At 45.9% G+C, this 15,503-nt stretch overlaps 1 protein-coding gene across 1 annotated transcript in view; it reads left to right on the plus strand.

Annotated features, from left to right (window-relative positions):
* The first annotated feature begins 2,113 nt into the window (after positions 1-2,113).
* TMEM233 (transmembrane protein 233) overlaps positions 2,114-15,503 on the plus strand; it is a 38,135-nt gene continuing 24,745 nt past the window's right edge. Inside the window, exon 1 of the mRNA XM_045457694.1 lies at positions 2,114-2,438. Coding sequence (XP_045313650.1) covers positions 2,250-2,438 — 189 coding nt within the window. The 5' untranslated portion in view covers positions 2,114-2,249. The remainder of the gene's footprint in view (positions 2,439-15,503) is intronic.

Genomic DNA, 15,503 nt, shown 5'->3' on the forward strand with positions numbered 1-15,503 from the left:
GACCAAGCCTTGAGAAGCAGGTTCTTAGGAGGTTAGATGTGTTCCTTTGACATACTGAGTTCGAAGTTCCAGAGGGGATATCCAAACTAAAGATCCAAGACTTCGTCCTAAGAACGAGGGACAGTAGTGACATACAAGAAAATGTTCAGTTGTGTCAGAATCGCTGATGAATGTTCTAAAAATACAGATTTCTGGGGTATCACCCAGGGAAATTCTAATTCAAGTAGGTCTTGGTGAAGATCCAGAAATCAAAAAATAATTAAAATTTTTTTAAAAAATCTGGAAATCATTTTTGCTATACTCACGGGTAATTCTCATCTATTCAAGCAGTATTCCTTGCATTCTTACTATGTGCCAGGAAAATTCTAAGTGCTGGAGACAGATCTCTGAACAGGTTACAAAGCATATAGGGTGGAGAAAGAACCGATGGTAAACACATAAACAAAGTACAATAATGATACATGTCATAAAAAAGCTGGTAAAACGTAGGGTAATATTTACTGTGAGGACCTACACTAAATAAATCTAAAAAGAAGATCTATCTCTGAGGAAGTGACTTTGAGTTGACAGCTGAGAAATAAGGACCACCCATGTGGCCGTTTAAGGGAACAGCATTCCAGGTAGAGGGAATAGTCAAAGCAAAGACTTGGTTGAGAACTTGGTTGATCTAATGTTTTGGTTTATTCCCACTTGATTAACCAACCAAACTAGGGGAGAAGGCATGGTGGAGAAGGCACTATTTCATCTTTTATGTGTTCACCCAGCAAGCTATATAAAGCACATACTCAGTTCCAGGCACTGTGCCAGTGGTGATACAAAGATGAGCAAGATGGTCCCCTCTCTCAGTGAGTCTGTAGTCCAGTGAGGAAGGCAGATAATGAAATTAGTATGGCCCCATGAGGAGTGGAAGCATCCCAGATAATCAGTTCATGTTCTGAGAAAGCCAAGCAGATGATTACTACTTTTGATGTATTATGATGTGAGCAACTATTTTTGAAACCACACATAATAAAATTACTTGGCATTTCTCTGACCGGCCAGCTCAGAATATCTGGATTTTTGGTGAAATATTTTCACCAATGAATATTGGGTCTGAGATACTGCAGAAGGACTATATTTTGCAGAAATAGTTTCCTAATAATAACTAACATGTATTGAGCACTTAGATTCACCTGGTTTGAAATGCAACTTAACAGTGTTCACAAAGTCCCTTTGAGGGTCCCTATTACCCACTTTTTTCAGATGAAGGAGTTGGAGCCCAGTGAGGTGAAAGGACTTCCCTGAGGTCATTCAGCTCAAATGTGACAATTTCCCACCTCGGTCTGGATTTGGAGCCTCGGTTCTGGTCGTAGTCCTTCCCATGAATTGCTTAGTGATGCAACTGCTATACTCATCTGGGTTCCCAAAGTGGACCCCTCTCTCTTCTCCCCATCCCATTTATCCACTTGAACTGTCTACACCAACCAGATCCACCTGCTTCTCCCTCCAGGGGCTCCATAGGTGGAAAAATTGAGAGGAGAGGGTTCCTTGTTTGCACAATTGGGAAAAAGTCCAGGGCACACGGCACAGAGCAACCGGCACTGCTCTTCCATGCTACCGCTGCAGTCTCCAGAGGCCCCCTGTGCAGTGCCTGAAAGGTTGGGCCCAAAGTTTAGTACCTTGCTCCCAGACCACCTGTTGGGGAAGAGAAATTACTGGGGCTCAGTGTTCAGGGTCTGAGTACCAGAAGGGATTGGGTCAGGAGAAGCAAATTGTTAGTCAAGAGGAAGTAGGAACTCTGTGGCCACATGGATAAGGTTGCATTACCCTCCGTTACACTTAGTGTATTCAAATACAGCAGCTCGAAAAGATACCCGGTCCCCTTCAGACCGAAGGCGGGCCAGTTTGCACCTTAAAGGGACTTCGCTCTCCCCTTCCCTGTGCCTCCTGCCATTCTGGACTCGGAGTGAGTCTGTCTGATGGTCTCTGGGTGTGTCTGCAAGAAGTGCCTTTCCCCTGTTACTCAGGCGGGCCGGCTCCCTCTCCTCCCCGCCGCCTCTCCTCACCCCCTTGCTCCCTCCCTCCCTCTTGTGCCGAGGTTCTTGGCCCAGGTCCCTCAGCCCAGGCGGAGGACGCCGGAGAAGTGAGGTCACGTCTCCCTCGAGCCCCGCGCCGCTGGCTTTTCAGAGCCTCACCAGAGCGGGCGGCCAGAGTCCCAGACCACGCAGACCGTGCGCTCCTCCGCCCTCCCTGTGCCGCCGGCCTCGCCCATGTCTCAGTACAACGACCCCAGCGCGGACTTCAAGAGGGCTTTGGACAGCAGTCCCGAGGCCAACACCGAGGATGACAAGACCGAGGAGGACGTGCCCAGGCCCAAGAACTACCTGTGGCTCGCCATCGTCTCGTGTTTTTGCCCCGCGTACCCCATCAACATCGTGGCTTTCGTCTTCTCCATCATGGTGAGTGAGTTAGGACCTGGAGCAATCAGGGAGGGGAGACCTGGGCAGCGTTGCGCCAGTACTGGGGACCCAGCGCGCTCTCCACCGCCCCTTACGCACTGCCCGGCGCACCCGGGGTTTTCCGTCCTCTGCGCCCCCTCCTTTTTCTCAGGCTCTCAGAACTCCGCCACCAACCACTAGCGCCTCCTCTGCGCTCCCTGGGGCGCTCAGAGCCCTGACCCAGCCTCTCCCAGGCCGGCTCTCCACGTCCTTCCAGCGCCCATGGTGGGTGCACTCTTTCCAACACGGGGAGTTCTTCCGTGGACTCTGCGGCTTCTTTCCCTGTCTCCTCTGACATCCCTGGGCACTGGTGCGGCTCTTCTCAACCTGCTTTTCTGGAACCTCCAAGTGCGCCACCCGTGCGGGCAACAGCACGCCCCACTCTCTGAGCGCGCCGGTTCTACGGCCCGCTCCGTGCCGCGCCCGGGGGTCCCCGTCTCCAGCGCGTGGCACTCTTTTAGCAAACAGTCTTTCTGGGGATCCCCAAGAGATTTCCGACGCCCTCTCCTTGACCCTGGTCCCGTGCTTTCTTAGGCACCCCTCTCCAGGCAACGGTTTCTTCCTGCTTCTTCCTACGCCAGCTCCGTCTCCTTGGCACTCTCCGCCACCACCCACCACCCACCACCCCGGCCCCCTCTCTCCAGCGGCCTGCACTCTCTCCAGGCCTTTCTTGAGCGCCCCCTCCGACATGCGCCCTCGCCTCTCTTTTACTCTTTCTGCGGCGCGCCTACCCTATCTCCGCCTCTCTTGGCGTCCCCAAGGGCTCCCTGGCACCCCTCCACCGCTCTGTCCCGGGGCGCTCCCGGGAATGCACTGGGGTACTCCTCGCGCCCTGTGCGCGCCCGCCTCCAGAACCGCGCGCCTCTCTCGCCCAGACTCTGCTGGTGTTCCAGTCTGCCCTCCCAGAGCTGGGCTCCGCGGCCCCCTCCAGCCCCGGTGGGAACTCCCGGGAGAAACCCACCAGGAGGGCGGCGAGCGTCCTCGAGGCCCTCGCCTTATTGACTAGAGCAGCTGGCCCGGGGGGGGGGGGGGGGGGGGGGGGTGGCGGCGGGGTGAGGTTCCGACCGGCACTGTCCCGGGACAGCCCTTGCAGCGAGCTCCCTCTCTCGCGGGTCCACCTCCCCTGCAGCTGGGCGACCCAACTCCGCAGCCACAGACCGAGAGTGGGATTCAGCTCAGGAAGATTGAGGTGAAGATCCGCCCCCGGCCCCCACGCAAGTCCGCCCACACTCGCTTTGTGGGCACACACAAAGATTTCATCTGCACGCTCAGCCTGCTCTGTCCCAAACCCCGTTTGTCCGCTGTCTGCACCAGCATGCAGGCGGGCCGCCGCTGAAACTCTGACTGCCTGGTTTCAAACACGAGTTCCGACCACAGACTAAGCTGTACGATCTCCGGAAATCGCTGCACCTCTCTTACCTTCCGCCTCTTTCTGTCAAATGGGAATAATCATAGCCATAATTTCTTGACGTTGCCGTATTAATGAGATGATTATAAAACGCTTGGAACAAGTGTCCAGCATGACGTTAATACTAGATCTTTACTCAGATGTCAGTGTTGAAAATCAAAACCCCCACAAGCTCTACTCCCCTTTCCCTGCTGTTTTCTGCCCAAAGCACTTCTCTTCCATCTGATACCTTGTTTTACTTACTACTGTGCTTACTGTTTGTGTCCCTTCCTTAGAGTATAAGCCCTATGAGGGTAGGGGTATTCGCCAGAGTTGTTTGCTGCTGTATCGTCAGCACCTAGAAGAGAATCTGGCAGGTGATGGATGCTCCATAAATACATGAAATGAATGCATGTGTGAGAGAGGGAATGAATGAATGAATGAATGAATGAATGAATGGTGTTAATGGATCATGATGTCTGCTCAACTCCTGCTGCCTTTTTCCCCACTGGAGCCAGGAAAACCGTGGTATCAGGTTCCTTAGAACGAGCCAGCCAGTTTCCTCCCTTCCTTCCTCACCAGAGAGATATCCGGTCTTGGGTTTTCTGCAGCGAACTGGGGAGGATGCTGCAGCCAAATTCTCCAAGCAGCAGCAGACACTCTGGCTGGAATCGGTGCCCACACTCTATCCTGATTTATTAATGAATCAGCAGACAGTTCACCCCTTTCCCAGTGCCAATTATAAAACTGCCTGCAAAGGCTTTTTCCTTCATTGATCGGATATGAGCTAACACTCCAGCTGGTAGTGACAGGTTGGATACTAATGATGCCGCTTGGTGTGTCCTGGGGATAAGATTGGTACATGCTGTGAATGGAAACCTCTTTTTTTGACCCCCTCCTCCCCATTCCCTCTCTCAAGACTTTTCCAGTAGTTTTATAGCAAGACACCACTCCAATGCCAGAAACCAGACACTGGAGTTGGGAATGTTGACCATGGGCAAGTTTCATACCTTCTCAAAGCCTTGGTTTCTTCATCTAGAAAATGGGAATTTGAGGGGCACTTGGATGGGTCAGTCGGTGAAGCATCTGACTTCCACTCAGGTCATGATCTCACTGTTTGTGAGTTGGAGCCCTGCATCAGGCTCTGTGCTGACAGCTCAGAGCCTGGGGCCTGCTTCGGATTCCGTATCTCCTTCTCTCTGCCCCTCTCCTGCTTGCACTCTGTGTGTGTGTATGTCTCTCTCAAGAATAAACATTTAAAACAATTTATAAAAAAAAAAAAAAAGAAAGAAAGAAAATGGAAATTTGAAAAGCGTTTTAACTGGAGCAAAAGCATTATAAGGATGGAACAAGATAAAGCATGTCGAGCTCCCAGTATTGTGCTAGGTACATGCAATAATTTTCAGACAGATGGATAGATCTGGAGCCTGGAAACAACATATGTCACATACGAAGCCAAACAGAACATCAAATAAATGAAACCCAAATTCTAAAAAAGAGCTTCCCACACCCTCCCCATCGCACTCCCTCTGAGGTGCTTTCCCATTGAAACCATGTGGATCTGGGCTCGACACATTTCATGATAAAGACTCCAAAGTCCAAAGAATAAAGAGGAAGAGGAAAGGTGTGCAGGAAGGAGGTGGCTGGCCCACTTGGCCAGCTGTGTGTTTCCCTAGGGTGTCTTGTGGGCTTCCATCTGGCTATTTCCAAGTCTGACTTATCCATAATTTGTGGTAAAGTCAGGCACACCGCTGCTGGGAGTGATGCCACTCCCCATGGAGGCACTCAAAAACTGTGGTGTCGCAGTGATGTGGGGGCACTACCAGCATTTGTTGGAAAGAGCTAAGAGTAGTCGCATCCTGCAATGCTGGAGTCTGTCACCCAATGAAGAACTGACCTACCCCAAATATCAACAACACCCCAATCAAGAAACACGGTGAAGATAATACAAAGTCACATGAACGTGAATGTATGGAAAACATTGATAAGGCTCAAAATAACTAGTTCCCAGAACTGTAGGAAGAACAGGCAAATCTCGAAACAATCTAGATTCTTTATTAAACCAAGCCTGAGAAGCCTTCTATAAATTACCCAGTTGGAGATGTTGAGGGATAATAAAACTACTTTGAAAAATATACATTTGGAAGAACATTCTTCAAGCTGTGTGTGGGCATCTGTGATCTTTCCACCACCCCCATGTGGAGGTAGGGAAGTCCTGGGAGTTGTGAGGCAGTCAGTGCCCTACAGGTGAGAATTGGTACAACATGGCTTGTTGTATCCAAACTTTGATGAGCCAAGCATTGCCAGGGGCAGAGACATAGACATCTTTGCTTCTGCCTGCATTGAAAGTGCACTTAACCTGTACTCAATTTCAGGGACAGATGTCTCAAGAACTTCTCCCCAGCCTGAGCCACTTCTAGCCCAAATTGCACATTCGTAGGAATCTGAAAATGGCACCCCTTCTCCATACAGATGAAGCCCTTCATCAGGCCATATGGCTTGGAAAATGGAGCTTCAGGCTGGCTTTCAAGCCTCATTCCCCACGCTCCCATCCATCCCTGGGTATCTTTGTTTATTCCATCCAAAAGGAACTCCATAACTTCCATACGGCTTCTGACTCTGGAGAAAGAATGTCTGTCTGTGCAACAAATATTTCTTGAGCATCTATTATGTGCCATGCTCGATTCCAGATGTCGATATACTCCTTTACCTCTATCAAGCAGTAAATAAGATCAGCAAGATTTCTGTGCTCTTAAATGTAGAAGAAAGGTTCCAGGCAAATTGAGGAGTATTGGCAATTTCAGGTTGAGTTCACCATCTGTTGTTTGTGTGGCTGGAATTTGCTACCTGGCTCAAGAGACTGGAGTTGAATCCATGCTGAGCCTCCATACTTGGTGAGTACGTGATACAGTCATTTGCACAGCTGAACCAATCTGGTCACTCTTAAGAGTGAATAAGAAACAGCCAATGACATTTGACTGGGTGATATATAAGCCTTCTTTCAACAGAACTTCTCCCTCACACTTAGAGAACTTGTCTAGATACCAACCACTGAGGTTCAAATCCTTTTCTGCCATTTGCTACTTTTGTGATCTCATGCCACTGACTCAGTCCTTCTGAGGCTTGGTTTTCCAACCCTGGAAAATGGCCATTGTGATAGTACTTACCCAAGTACTGCTGTGAAGACTGGATGATAAAAGTTAAATGTTTTCATCCCATTGCCTAGGACACAGCTAGCATTCAATAAGTATTAATGATGATGATGATGATGATGATGGAGATGACGGTGTGTACATTTTAGGGACACAGCCATTGCCTTTTCAGTGGCAGTTTTTCTCTTTTTATTGAGACTAGAAAATTCAGTAAGAACAAAAGCAATGACAAGAAAATATGTCACTGGAATAAATAACTGTTGCAGCCTAAAAGTAAATATTAATGCTAAACTGGAATGCATACGAATAAACAAGGAAGACTTTTGGTTAAGCACCGAATATTAAACATGCTTGCTCTCCTCCACTCCCTTCCAAAACCACTTAAAATGAAAGTAAGTGAATTTAAAAGGGCACAAACACCCAAGGACAAATTGGAGAACAGGCGAAGAAATGAAAGAGGTGACAAAATCTTGGAACATGGAAAATGGCTAGCTCAACACTGACTGACTTTACAGAGTAGATAACACTGAAATCTGAATCCTGCAGAAGAAGAAGCCAACAAGAATAAAGTCAGTGTACCCTAAAAAAACTCTAGAAAGACTCAGAAATTGGAGGCACCCATTGAAGATATCACTTCTGAAGGTAGGAATTAAAAGTAGGGCCAAAGAGAGGAGGAATCTTTGCGAGTCTGTTTACGAAGTCATTATTACCAGAGGTCATCTATCAGCCCATGCAGTAGGCACCTACTTCCTCAACAACCCTGACAAAAGATGGGAGATTTGCTCTCTGGTGAGATTAAACACAATGGCTCTAGACACCTGAGGTTACAGTTAAGACACCACGGAACAAGGAAGGCTCTAGCCCCTGTCCCCACTTAGTACCCCTACCCTGGCATCCAGGTAGGAGACTGGAGACCTTCTCTTCAAGAATGTGGCCATACCAAAAGAAAACAAACCTGCAGACACAAACATTTAGAGGTTCCCCAGAGAAATCATGGCATTGCCACCCAGTCATGCCAGGCCACCCACCCGTCGACAAGCCCCATCCTCACACACAAAACTTCCAAGAAGTTTTTCAGTGTCTCACTTTCAAATATGAACAGGCAGTCACAGATTATTGGACATGGGAGCAATTCTTCTGAGTTAAGAGACCTGTGGTTTACAGAAGAAATGAAGCGCAAGGAAATAAATAATGCCAAGGAGCGCAAGAAAACTTCAAGGACAGATGATGAACATCCTCAGAGAAATAAGAAACTGGGTGGTAACCACAAAACAAGAATAGGTTGGGAAAAAAATAAATCAGAGAAGCAAAACAGAGAGCTTGGGACTTAAAAATATGAGGGTAGATTAAAAAAAAAAAAAAAACCAGAAGGATTAGAAGTCAAGGAAGTAAATACAAAAGTATTTTGTATTTACTCAAGGAAGTAATACAAAAATCAAAAAGATGGAAAAATGTGGCAGCAACTTAAATGTCCATCAACAGATGAATGGATAAATAAAAGGTGGTATACACATACAATGGAATATTTATTCAGCCTTTCAAGGAAAGGAAATTCTGATGCATGCTACAATATACCCCTTGAAGACGCTATGCTGAGTGAAATACGCCAGCCACAAAAGGACAAATATTCCATGATCCCACTTACATGAGGTACATAGAGTAGTCACATTCATTGAGACAGAAAGGAGATGGTGGTTGTCAGTGGTTGCAGGCTAAGGGGAATGTGGAGTTATTGTTTCATGGATACAAAGTCTCAGTTTGGGAAGACAGGGAAAGTTCTGGGGAAGGGTGGTGGCCACGGCTGCCTAACAATGTGTATGTACTGAATGTCAGCGAAATGTACACTTAGAAATAGTTAAGAGAGTAAATGTTATGTATATTTTGTCACAATAAAAAAAAATGAGGAAGGATATTTTCTCCCCCAAAGATGAAAATACTCAAGAAAATATAAGAAAATTTGAGAATCATTCCCAGAAATCCAACATCTAATCAGAAAGTTCCAAAAGCAAACAAAGAAAATTGAAGAGAGGAAATTATTAAATAAATGATTACAGGAAAAATGTTCAGAACTGAATGCTTGAGTTTCCAGATTGAAAGAGTCCCCTGATACCCAATAAAATGTGTACCAAAGCACATCATGGTGAAATTTCAGATATTTAAGGGTAAAATTTCTCCCCAATCCTACAAACTTAGAAGAAGAAAAAGCATGCCATGTTTTCAGCAATGTTGAAAGTTAAACAGTGAAACAATGACTTCCAAATCCCAAAGGAAAATTGTTTCCAACCTCGATTTAGACCCATCCAAACAATTGGTCAAGGGAGAGAATAAAGATATTTCCAGACATTCAAGACCCCCCCAAAAAAACCCAAACAACAATAACAACAACAACAAAAACTATCTCCCATACACCATTTCTCAGAAAGCTATGGGAGGATGTGCTCCCCCAGCACAAAGCAGTAAATCAAGAAAGAGAAAGACACAGGATCCAGCAAAAAAAGATCCAACACAGAAAAGAGGCAAAGAGAAATCCTCCTCATAACAAGGCAATGGGTCTCATACACCGGCAGAAGATTCAGTGGATAATGGATGGGTGGTCTGAAAGCCATTGTCAAAATCCATTATCTGGTCGTGGGCTGGCAGAGTAAGCTATAGCCCTGCCCCACGCCTGACCACATCTGCTCTAGAAGACAAGGTTTGTGGTCAAAGAGAAAGTAAATACCCACAGGATGAAAGGCAAACCAAACTGACTGTTCTTTCCATCTGACCCAGGCTCCACCAGGGGCTGCTCATCCATCAAAGCTATGTTTCAAGCGGACTTCAATTAAATTTAGAGAGGAGATGGTGTGTGTGTGTGTGTGTGTGTGTGTGTGTGTGTGTGTGTGTATGGGACCAAGGCAGAACTTGGAAATAACAGATCTCTCAGTCCAGGCAGCTGACCCAGGAGATTTAACACTGTTCACAAGTTGGAGCTCTAAATACTGTAGCCAATAAGCTACAATAGACCCAATACTGGGTCTACTGCTACTGTAAGCTACTGTAGACCCAATAAGACCTCTCAGTTTGGGTTCTCCCAACCCTCTCTAGCTCTTCTCACACGACTGTCAGCTGAGAAACGGGGTATTAATATTAAGAGACCCTTGTGATTTATTTCTTATGAATTCTGGCACATGAAGCTCTGAAGGGTAAAAAAACAGTTCCAGATGGTAAGAACCTTACCTGAAGTGTGGCATTGTTAGAAATTTCTGTTATAGATGCCTGCAGATTTTAGAGATATGCATGTCAGCCAAGCAGCCCCTGCTTTGTTTGTTACTATGTGGCAGAGGGTGGCCACTGACATTTGTTACTTGGGAATCTAGACGTTAAACTGCTGAGTCCTTTCAGTCCTAGGCTATTGGAGGTACAGACTACATCTATTTCAAGATGTTAATCTGTGTGCTCCTATAAAAGAAAACATTTTTTTGCCTCTCTAAAAGAAAATACTGGGGCGCCTGGGTGGCGCAGTCGGTTAAGCGTCCGACTTCAGCCAGGTCACGATCTCGCGGTCTGTGAGTTCGAGCCCCGCGTCGGGCTCTGGGCTGATGGCTCAGAGCCTGGAGCCTGTTTCCAATTCTGTGTCTCCCTCTCTCTCTGCCCCTCCCCTGTTCATGCTCTGTCTCTCTCTGTCCCAAAAATAAATAAACGTTGAAAAAATAAATAAATAAAAAAGAAAAGAAAAGAAAATACATTTTAAATACTATTTTAATTTACTGATAAAATGATATGACGATTGCATCATAATATAATATGGGAAATATAGACAAAACAAGATTGACCACCAATGGATGGCTCGTGAAGCTGGGTCATGGGAACATGATTTTTTTCATGTTTAAAAAAATTCTGTAAGAGCTGTTTTTTCTTCTTAAACGTTTATTCATTTTTGAGAGACAGAGAGAGACCGAGCATGAGCAGGGGAGGGGCACATAGAGAGAGGGAGACACAGAACCTGAAGCAGGCTCCAAGCTGTCAGCACAGAGCCTGACGCGGGGCTCGAACTCACAAACTGGGAGATCATGACCTGAGCCAAAGTCAGATGCTTAACTGACTGAGCTACCTAGGCGCCTCCATAACACCTTTTTTTTTTTTTAAAGGAAAAAGGAAAAAAAAAAGTAGTCCAACCAGAGCCTATTTCCCAAAGTCATCAAACACTGCCCAGATAACAATAGCAGCTATTAAATGAGTCAGCAAAACAGGCCATGGTTGAGGGGCAGTTTGTCACTAATTAATAAGCAAATTATTTCTGACTTATAACGTATGAATTTTAATGATGACTTCGGAGGAAACTTGTGAAGAATCATCAAGGGGAGACCAAGCAGGAGGACTCACCTCCCACGCGAGTGCTTCCCAAATTTCAAGCACTTGAGGATCTTGTTAAAATGCAGATTTTACTCCTCTTTCAAAACTCAGCTGGAAAACCACCTCTTCCATGAGGGCCTTTTTGATTGCCCTTCTCCCTCACCCTAGGTTGTGCCCACTATACTTGGAATAGATTTCTCTCAGTGCACCTTTATTTCTTCACACCAATTTGTGCACGTGTGCCCTTGAGCTCACCTAGCACAATGCAGAGCACATCGTCAATAAGTAACATTTATTTGATAAATGAATGAATGAACTGGATGAATGAATGGCTACAGAGGCCTAAGTTTGTTCCTACCTTTATCTCTGAGGATGCTCCTTGCTTCTGAGCTATGTTCTGCATTTCTGCCACAACTTTTTTGAAAAATATCCAGGAGATCTACTAGGCTAATGCCATGATTCACCGAGAGGCTGGCCAAGGCTTGGTTCCCAACGATAACTTTCCTGGCTGGTCTGGAGCTCACCAGCATCCTCACACTGCAGACCAGTGGGTCCACGCTTAGAAACTGGTCTCTATCCTCAACTTGCTAGACCATGGGACGACTCTCTTCAGTTCAGAGCCACTCATCCAGAAATGCAATGCCTTCAAAGCATGAGCCTGAACATATCTGAAAACCTCCAGTTATGCTGGCATTAGGTTCGTATCTCAAAACTCCAAGGTCAAGAATTAAGCCAGACTTCCCAGAACCATGCTTCTTGGACAACTGGTTCTGCCCAATGTTAACAAGTTTTACCAAAAAAGGGGTGGGGAGGGGGTTATGAAATTGGGAGGTCAAGTGCTAAGTTTAGCAAAAGTAAACTGTTTCCTTTCCTTCAGGGTTTCTCAGAACGTGTGGCCAACACTGTGCCTTGTGGCTCTTCAGTGGCAGAGTTAACAGAGGGCGTAATTTGCTTAACATGTAGCCCAGGACCCTTTGATCCTAAGGCTAATACGCCACAAAGCACACTTTGGGAAATACTGTTCTTAATGATACAGGTTCTCACTCTTAACGGACTGAGCCATTGTTGATACAGAAGTGTTCCATCTCTAACATTCTTGTCTTGTAAGCCCACCTCTCCCCACTTTCTTCCAACAGAGGTGCTTTTAGTGGGTCCCCCTCCCCAAACTTCTGCTGATGTTCTTTCTCCCTCATTCTCTCTTCTCCCGTAGGTGAAATTCAGAAATTCGTCTTTCTGTTTCCTTTACTCTTTATGTGTCCTATTCTCCCAAACTGAAGGAGGCCTTCTATATTTAACTCCCTCTTCTGACAGTTTCATTTGTTCTTTGTTCTGGACAATTTTGGTAGTGTGGTATCGCCATTATCATCATCATCATCACCATCATCTTATTTGTCCACATGTCTTTACTTCTCAAAGCATTTTCATATGGAAACAACTTCACTTTTTCCTCACAAAGTCCCAGCAAGGATATGCAAGAAAGCCGTTTGCCCCATTTATCCACGAGGAAGCAAGGCTCAGAAAGGTAACACTAAGTAACATATGGAATTGATGAATCCCTACATTGTACACCTGAAACTAATATAACACTGTATACTAATTACACTGGAATTTTTTTTAAAAAGGAAAGAAAGATGACACTAGTGGGCAAAATCAAACATGATGGTCCTTGCCCCATGGAGTTTATAATCTAGCCTCTTGAAGGATTATAATCAGGTGGCTATGCCTCGCTCTTTGATAGGAATACAGCTTTGATGTTCTGAAAGCTTTCCCTTTTAATAGACTTGCCCCATCAATAAAAGAAGCATCATATAATACTCTCAATCAAGCCTGGCAGAATTCCTCTCTAGCGTTTTGGTTTTAATGATAGACGGGCAAAAGGACAATTCTCACTTGTCCTTGAAGATATTTATGGAGAGAAACAGCCCAGAAGCACGAGAAGGAGAGAGACAAGCATGAATGAATGAAGGGTGATGACCAGGAAATGTGCCTTGTGATCTACAAGCCCCATCTCTAAATTTCCAGCACTACCTCTAGGCACAGAAACTTAGGAGCAAGCAAAATCTAAATGAGAAATCTGAAAGTCACCTGAAAACTCACATTACTAAAGGACCCACACCCATCAAGCTATTTTGATGGAGCCTGCTACTGAGGAGTTGGGGATCTAAGACAATGCTGATCTATATAAAGAGTTCTTACGCCCGAACAAAAGTATCTGAGGCTATGTTCAGGCATTGATGTAAGTCTATACAGGTATGTGAGTCTGTGTGTGTGTGTAAGAGAGAGACAGAGAGACAGAGGCAGAGAGATAGAGAGAGATACATACACAAAGAGAGACAGAGAAAGGGAGGTAACTTCACTTCCCACTGGCCAAATATGTACTAGAGATACAGGGATGGTGAAGATGAGAATGGTCTTGTAAGAGAGAAGACGTGTCTTGAAGGAAAGGGAACACGTTCCAAAACTGGGATTTCAGTACTGGCACCCCGACACATCAAACAATAACAAAAATTTCAAATGCCGTACTGTTTTCCATAGCGAAGCCCACTTTTTTGTTCTGTCTCTCAACTGCACAGAGGTCACCTGATGCTCCTGAGGTACGTTCTTCATGCTTTTGAAGGACACGTGGCTCATAATGCCTTCCCTTGAGCCACACTATCTCCTAGGTATCTACCAACGAAAGTAAATGGACACTGGCCAGAACACCTCCAATACTTCAACATCCCATGAGCCCCCAGAAAAGTCCCTTCCATATTTGTGCTGGATTGTGACGAAGTCCAAAGCCCATTTTCAATGAGAAGGAAAACAGAAGAGGCAGGGGTATTGCAAATAGACATCTGTACGACCAAAGACAGAGAGAGCCTGGGTCATTAGCCTTCTCCTCCAGTTATGGTGTCCCTGACCCCTGACACTATGGTAGGAAGCTGGCTGGGTGGCACTTAGCCCCGAGCTTCAAAGGGAAAAGCTGGAAAAAGGAATTCAGTTGAGGGAAGAGAGCTTTAAGCCAACACAAAGAAACGTCACTTGAGTATGCCTGGTCCCCTCAGAGAAGACACCACAGCACTTAGGAACCCTCTGGCCACTTTTTCAAGGGTAGGAAGCAAGGAGCAGGGGTTCTCCCACGTTCATTCGCTCATTCAACAATTCGTGAACACTTACTATGTGCCAGACATTATGGTGACCCTGTAGATAAACGTCAGCTTTACACAGCTAACCTTTTGGGCATCTGTGAGCTAGCTGGTTCTCAGTGACTAGAAGCAGCCCACATGTTGGGTCAGTGAATTAGCCTCTCTTCCTCCCCCAAGAGTTCTGAACTTGTTAAGAAATAAGATACAGGAAACAAATAGATGATCTGTTTGTTCATTCCAAAGTGATCTACTCTGCCCCCAAATTGAGCCAACCTACACCTACCCTATACTCTATGGGCAGCACAGAACAACCACAGCCTTCCCCCGCTTGTTGAATGAGACAGTCAAGGTCTTGGCTCTCTGAGAACTTGTCTTAGTGGGGGAAGACAGACCATACACAAGTTAGCACATAAACAAGATCATTTCAGAGAGTGGTAAATGCTGTAAAGAGAATATACAAGAAGTATGAGAGAGAAGGACTAGTGGGAGCAGGTGGTGGAGAAGAGATTCTACTTTAGAAAGTGTGGTTGGCAAAGGCTGAAGGATGAAAATAAGCCAGTCATGGCAAGATCTGAGCAGAACCAGGAAGTGCAAAGGCCCAGGGGTAGAAAAAGCATGGTGTGTTCCAGGGACATATGCTATGATATCTATGTCATCCACTGAAAATGGACCTAACTCCCCCAGGAAGGAATCCCAGAATCGGTCACCAAATAGAAAGCTAGGGCTTCTGTTATCTGATGAGGTGTCACACAAGAGCTCTTCACAGATCATTACTTTGCCCAGGCCTCAAGCCAACCTGCTCCCACATTTAGGACCAATTTTTGGTTTATTTTTACTTCAACTCATTCTAAACTAGAACAATCACTCAGAATTAATGTGGTCACTGAAGAAGTAAGATCTATTTCTGTCTGGGTCTCAGTTTCCCTAGGCATTAATGGCCTGTGAGTGTGAATACAGCAGACATTAATAAACAATAGCCCAGGGGCGCCTGGGTAGCTCAGTCGGTTAGGCAACTGACTTCGGCTCCGGT

This window comes from Leopardus geoffroyi, chromosome D3 (assembly GCF_018350155.1).
Source record: "Leopardus geoffroyi isolate Oge1 chromosome D3, O.geoffroyi_Oge1_pat1.0, whole genome shotgun sequence".
Taxonomy (NCBI): domain Eukaryota; kingdom Metazoa; phylum Chordata; class Mammalia; order Carnivora; family Felidae; genus Leopardus; species Leopardus geoffroyi.